The sequence below is a fragment of the Microtus pennsylvanicus genome, chromosome 8 (genome assembly GCF_037038515.1).
Source record: "Microtus pennsylvanicus isolate mMicPen1 chromosome 8, mMicPen1.hap1, whole genome shotgun sequence".
In the NCBI taxonomy this organism is placed as follows: domain Eukaryota; kingdom Metazoa; phylum Chordata; class Mammalia; order Rodentia; family Cricetidae; genus Microtus; species Microtus pennsylvanicus.
Window position 1 is genome coordinate 26,669,477 of NC_134586.1, and position 6,834 is coordinate 26,676,310.

Sequence of the window (6,834 nt, forward strand, 5' to 3'; positions counted from 1 at the left end):
TTGCTACAGTAGTTGAGGATGACCTTGAACTCCTGATTCTTCTGCTCTATCTCCTCAGATCTGGAAACACACACGTGGGCCACCATGTCTAGTTTTATGGGGTGTTGGAGAGGAACCCAGCATTTCATCTATGCTAGGTAAAAATCTTCGAGAGTACCGAAGATGATCCTGGCTAAGTAAGCAAAGGCTACTCTCTGAACCACCCCCACCTCTGGCAGTCTCCAGATCTACTTCATGCCTTAGCCCTGGCCTCCCCTAACTCCAGAGCTTGTCAGTGCAGCCCCCTTTCCTAGGCGCTCTTCTCAGCAATTGTATTCAGGGAGCCTTCCCAGCTACTGGAAACTGAGATCCCACCGGGGAGAGAAGACACAGTGTTGGATGTGTAAATAGGCAATATTTGTTCGGGATTGCTCTTTCTGAACTTCGGGTATTTATCTATTTATTCATTTCTTTATTTTGGTGCTGGGGATGGAGCCCAGGACTTAATGCATGCAAGGCAAGATCACTACCAATGGAGACACATCATCCCGATCACCTTCTGGTTCTCTTTTATTCTTACTTTTAAATCACTCCTTTTGAGTTCTCAGGGCGTTAAAGGGAGGAGATACAAAGTGACCGGTGGCGCGTAGAGCGGGGAAAATTGGCACGCCGCTTTCTCCTTTAGGCACAGTGCAGACTTGGGGCAGAAATGAGCAAGGTGCTCGGAGGCAGGAAGGTGTGGTCTACACTGAGACCAAGGCCACCTAGCCCTCCAGGTTACCTACACCCTGCCCGCCCCACTGAGCTCTTAGTTCCCCCTCCTTTCCGTCCTGCTGATCCAGCCAGCCAGGCTTTCTCCTCTATTCTAGCCTCCTCTCCCCCTTGAATCCAGTCCTGGTTTCCCCGCTGCCAGCTCCTTCTTCTGCCTTCTGGGCTCGCTCCCCGCCTCCGCCCCCGCCTCTCCGAGAGTCCCGGCGGTCCGCTCGGCTCCCCGGCTCCTCTCTCGCACCCCCGCCTCGCAAGCCACCCGCGGCTCCATTCGCCCAGTCCGGCCGCTCCAGTCCGGATCTCGCTGCCACCCGACCCGGGTGCGAGTTTCAGCAGCTGGGAAGGAGGCGGCAGCGGCTGGCCCCGGCTCCCCTCGGCCGCCTCGTCAGCCCGAGGTTGGCGGGGGAGAGAGCGGCCCAGCAGCCCCGGGAGCCCCTCCGAGGACAATGCACCCGGCGCTGGGCCACCCTCGCGCGCTCTCGTCCGCGCCCGCCTCCTTCCCGCTGCCCCCCGCCGCCGCCCGGCTGCAGCCCCTCTTCCTCCGGGGGGGCTCCTCCCGCGGCCGGAGAGGCTCGGGAGACAGCAGCACCAGCACCAGCACCAGCCGCGGTGGGGGCGGCGGCAGACGCGGCGGGGGCGGCGGCTCCCCAAGCAGCAGCACAGGCGCGGAGCGAGAGGACGACGACGAGAGCATTAGCATCAGCAAGCCACTGGTGCCCGCCGCCGCCGCCGCGCTCCCGGGGCCCCCGGTTCAGGGGGGCGCCCCGTTGTCCGCCACCGCGCCCGCCACCGCCTCCTCCACTTCCACTCCCACCTCTTCCTGCAGCATGACCGCCGTGGACTTTGGCGCGGGCCCCGCAACCGGGGCCGTCGGGGGCCCCGGGAGCCGCTCGGCGGCGGGCGCAGGTGGCACCGGGACGGGCGGCGGCGCCTCCTGCTGCTCCTGCTGCTGTTGCTGCTGCGGCCGCCCCTCCCGGCCCGGCCGCAGGGGTCGGCGCCACGGCTGCTCGCCTAGCCCGGGCTGCCGCTGGGGCTACCAGGCGCTGTCTGTGGTGCTGCTGCTGGCTCAGGGTGGTCTGCTGGACCTGTACCTCATCGCCGTCACCGACCTGTACTGGTGCTCTTGGATTGCCACTGACCTGGTGGTGGTGGTGGGCTGGGCCATCTTCTTCGCCAAGAACAGCCGGGGCCGTCGGGGCGGTCCAGCAAGCAGCGCGCACAACCACCATCAGCTCCACCACCACTCGGCGCCGCCTCTGCACCTACCGACTGCGGCGTCCGCGGGGGCCGGGGCTAAGGCTCGCGGGGGCCGAGGAGGCTCGGGGGCCGGGCCAGGGCCGGCCGGGGCGGTGGGCGAGTTCGCCTTTGCTTACCTGGCCTGGCTCATCTACTCCATCGCCTTCACTCCCAAGGTTGTGCTCATCCTGGGAACGTCTATCCTGGACCTCATTGAGCTGCGAGCGCCCTTTGGCACCACGGGCTTCCGCCTCACCATGGCTCTGTCCGTGCCGCTGCTCTACAGCCTGGTGCGTGCCATCAGCGAGGCGGGCGCGCCCCCGGGCTCGGCGGGTCCCTTGCTCCTGCAGCCACAGCAGCATCGCGCTGCGGGCTGCTTCCTGGGCACGTGTCTGGACCTGCTGGACAGCTTCACGCTGGTGGAGCTGATGCTGGACGGCCGTGTGCCGCTTCCCGCGCACCTGCGCTACCTGCTCATCGCCGTCTACTTCCTCACGCTTGCCTCCCCAGTGCTCTGGCTGTACGAGCTGAACACCACCGCAGCAGCTCCGTCCTGGGGCCAGGCTTCCGGGCCTGGAAGCTGCAGCCGCCTTTTGCGCTTGCTGGGCGGCTGCCTGGTGGACGTGCCCTTGCTGGCGCTGCGCAGCCTCTTGGTCGTGAGCTACCAACAGCCGCTGTCCATCTTCATGCTCAAAAACCTCTTTTTCCTTGGCTGCCGTGGCCTGGAGGCCTTGGAGGGCTGCTGGGACCGAGGGAGTTGGGTTTCCCCAAGTCGGGCCAGAAGCAGCTATGGTGCTCCTCCCTCTGCCTCCCCACCACCTCCACCACCGCCACCTCAGGGAGGGTCCCAGCGGGGCCACTTGGAAAATGAAGGGGGTCCTCATGGCTATGTCAACACTCTAGCTGTGGCCTCTCAGAACTGAAAAAGGTGAAGGGCAGGGGCTCTGTTCTTGGCTTGAGAGTTTCCGGCCTCCTTGGCTGTGTTTAGAAAAGGTTGCTAAGGCTGATGGCCAGCGAATTCTTCTGCACCCTATGGGTGGAGACTACTTGGAGGGAGACCAGCAATATATTGTGAGGGAGGAGGGTCCATGTTCACCATGGTTCTTCTCCAAAGTCTTGCATGTTCTGACATACAAGGGACTGGATGAATGTGCCAACTGCTCTTCTTGCCTTCGTTCTGTGGGGGAGAGAGGAGGAAGGGGGTGTTCAGGCAGGGATGGTAGGCTTCGGTAGATGAAGTGTGCGTGTGCGTGCATGCATGTGTGTGTGTGTGTGTGTGTGTCCGTGTGTGTGCATCCGCACGTGTGTGTGCATGTGTGTGTGCGTGTGCATGTGTGTGTGGTGTTTTTCTGGGTGTCTGTTCCCTGCCCCTTGCAGTGGGAAGGCGATCTAGGGAGGCCTTGCTGCCCCCCCCCACATGCCACCCCCATCCTTTCCTGCCTGAATTTATGACCGGGATGCCCAGGAGTTGTTCGGTTGCCACACTCCAAGGGAGAAGCTCACCCAGGGTCGTCCTCACTCCTGCTCCCCTGTTCTCAGCTTGGGGAGGAGAGGGTCTCTGCTGTGAGGACCCAGCGACGCCCTTTCTTGGGTGAGTGTGTATTTCTACCTCTGTGCTTTCGACTTTCATCCCATCACACATTGATGCTGCTCACGAAAACAAAACAAAACCCACTCAGAAGTTGCATTCAACATGGACACTGGATCCCTTTGGGGTTTGGTACCAGATATTACAGGGTCTGTGGAGTATCAGCCATTGGCTCGCTCTCTTCCGGTTCCTCCTTCAGCACCAGAATGCTTATCCTGGCTGGGTTGGAACTGGGTTCAGAGCGCCTGCTTTACTGGGTGCAAAGGTGTGTGAGGTCTGGCCTCTTAGGGACCCTCCGGGACGCCACCTGCTCTTTTGGAGAGCTCGGCATAGAGCAGAAAGGGTGGTGACCTTTCTTCTCTCCTCTGCTCAGGTCTCCTCAGGGAGAAGGCTTGCTGCGGGACCCTCCTGGCCCAGCCTTCTCCCACAGGGCCCTCATGGTGAAGCTCTCCTTAGGGATGTCCTTCAAGGAAAGTCAGGGTTGGTTACTCTAGTCTTGACAGGGGATGTTACCCTTGGAATCTCTAATGCAGGATAAGTATTCTAAGGGGAGTCAAGGGTCAGAAGCCTAGGGAGCAAAGTCAGGATATAATCACCCCCACAGCGGGATTGGGTGTGTGTGTGTAAACCTGAAGAATTTTGGTTCCCCCCCTCTTGTTTTGGGAGTTTTGTGTGGTGTAATGAACCTAGACAAGGGGCTGTGATCTGTTCTGCCTGTTATTTGCTAGATTTGAATGCTATGTTCTTTTTACTTTCTAGGCCCCAGTTACCTTTCCTTCTTCCTTCCTTTCTCTCTTTCTCTTCCTTCCTTCCTTTCTTTTTTTTTTTTTTTTTTTTTTGTCTTTCGAGACAGGGTTTCTCTGTGCAACGGTCCTGGATGTCCTGGAACTCACTTTGTAGACCAGGCTGGCCTCGATCTAATTCACAGAGATCCACCTGCCTCTGCCTCCCAAGTGCTGGGATTAAAGGCATGTGCCACCACGCCCAGCTTCAGCTACCTTTCTAGGATGATGATATTCTTTGAGTTTGGAACTTGAAATCTCTGGACATTAGAGGCAGACTTGAGATGAGCTATCCAGGGTGGACTTGAGGACAGTCCTCCTCCTGCCTTGCATCTGGTCTTGGGGGAGCTGAAGGGAAGTTGGCAGACTAGGTTGGGGGACAGGCATTGCAGGGCCCATTGATGCTGACCTCTGAAGCCCACAGCACAGGGGTAGGCCCAAAGTGCCAGGTCACTGACTACTATCTCAGCAATCTGGCCCAAGTCCCTCATTCCCTTTGGCTCTAGAGCTTCTGAGAATCAAGAGCTTCTCTTCCTCAACTTCCTGGGGCTGTGGGCTGAGGATATCTATGTGGCTGGAAACAGGAGCAGCTGAACTTGGCTGGAGCCCCAGCTCTCGGGGGCCTGCCCTGCTCTCGGGGGCCTGCCCGGCTCTCAGAGGGGCCATGTGAAGGATGTTTACAGTCCAGTCCGTGAGTTCTTCGCCTCTGGTCTCTCGCCCTCAGCCGGTGCTGGCTGACCGGCTGCTTTGCACAACACACCTGCCTTTCCTTCTCACCCCGGATGACTCCTCTTCTGATTGGACTCGCAGTCCTGAGCCTGAGCCCTGGCTGGGGCTGCAGCTCCTCCCACTCACTCCTCCCTGTTTGTTCTCCAGCTTCGCTGTGTTTCTCATTACCTAATTTCAATGACTGTGAAAAGAAATTATGTCTGAGCCATGGCCGGCTCTGGCTGGCCCCTAACCCACCCTCCCTCTACTGTTTGGATAGCCATCCCTCTCCTGTGTGACTGCTGTCTACTGCTGAGAGACTGCCACTGGATTTAGGATGGAAGGCTGCCATCTCCCTAGCACATCAAGAGACATGAGCGCATGGCCACTGTGACAGAGGCCAGGACTGTGAGGGCCTAGTGAGGGCCCAGCGCCTCTCCAGCCTCCTCTTCCACATGTCTTCTCTGAGTCCTTTGTGCTCAGGGGGCAGGCTCCTTCCTTCTGATGTATTTATTTTGGGTCTTTTTACTCATTTCCCTGTCCCATTCACACATGACCCTTAAGGCCCTTTCCCCCTCTCTTGCTTTCTAGGGTATCTGTAGATAGGGATCAGACTTGAGATGTCCCCAAGGTGTCATGACCAGGACAGTACACTGTCCTGAGGCTTGGACCAGAAGAACGGAGCATGGAAAAGAAGCCTGGGCTCAGAATTTAGCTCTGCCTGCCCCTAGCAGTTGAGCCTGAAAGGGGAGGGCTTATTACCTGTGTTCTGAATGGTACCTGTTTCTAAAAAGGAGTTAATTTCTTTGCGATGCTGAGGAGTAAGGAAGCCCAGGGCCTCAAGCACGCTTGGCAATGCTAGCGAAGTCTCCTGGGCTGCATCTCCATCACAGAGTCTTAATCTAAAGACTGCGCTCTCTCTAGAGACTTGCACCCACCCTTTAAAAATGTCTGAGTGGTGTCTCCCTATGTTCCCAAGGCTGTCCTAGAATCTTGGGGCTCAGGTGGCCCTCTTACTTCAGCCTCCCTAGGAAACAGGTGTGCACTGCTTTGTCCAATCAAGGCTTTTCCTGTCCAACATGCTGGGAACCAGGCCCGGGTGTGTGGGGAGCAGAGCTGGGAACTCGAGCCCAGAAGAAACAGAGAAGCGGCACCTCGCTAGCATTTATCACATTTTTTCCCCTCTTTTTAAAAATAAAACCAGACTCTGTTCTGAAAATAAAAAACTTGAGACTTGTGACACGCTTCCTGTGTGGTGTAAGACCATTCCTGTCCTGATTTCCTCCCTGAATTCTTAAATGTCACTCTGACACTTGTCATCGTTTTGTAGGTTGGTGTCGCTGTCATGGGCACACCTTCACAAGTATTTGGTGTGATGTGGGGAGGCGGTGCACTGTGGCCTGGGCCTGGGAATGTCTGACTGGGCTTTCTGTTCACAGAGGAATTTCCCAGTTGTGCTGGCTTGCTTTCACACTGGGGGTAGCTTACCAGGGTGGAAGGCAGGAGAGGTGAACCTCCTTGTTCGAGACAGGTTCTTACTCTACTACTCAGGATGGTTTCAAACACCTAAGTTCGAGGGATCCTCCTGCCTCAGTCCTCAAAGTGACTGGGACTACAGGGATGTGCCCAGAGAGAAACCAGCTTTAACCACTCTCTCCTATCATGTCGCTCTTTCCTCAACTAGAAGCACAATTTCGGTGTAAGTAAAGTCATTGTTTAAATAACAAACAGACAGGAAGGAGACTACTAAGTTTCAGGCAGACCGTTGGGTTT

At 57.5% G+C, this 6,834-nt stretch overlaps 1 protein-coding gene across 1 annotated transcript; it reads left to right on the forward strand.

Annotated features, from left to right (window-relative positions):
• The first annotated feature begins 591 nt into the window (after positions 1-591).
• On the forward strand, positions 592-6,299 carry Tmem121b (transmembrane protein 121B). The gene has a single exon (XM_075982924.1). It carries the CDS (start codon positions 1,194-1,196, stop codon positions 2,904-2,906), a length of 1,713 nt encoding a protein of 570 aa, XP_075839039.1. The 5' UTR covers positions 592-1,193; the 3' UTR covers positions 2,907-6,299.
• Positions 6,300-6,834: the final 535 nt, after the last annotated feature.

What these genes read in the sequence shown, in the direction of transcription:
- Tmem121b (XM_075982924.1), top strand. Translation starts at nt 1,194, where the DNA reads ATGCACCCGGCGCTGGGCCACCCTCGCGCGCTCTCGTCCGCGCCCGCC.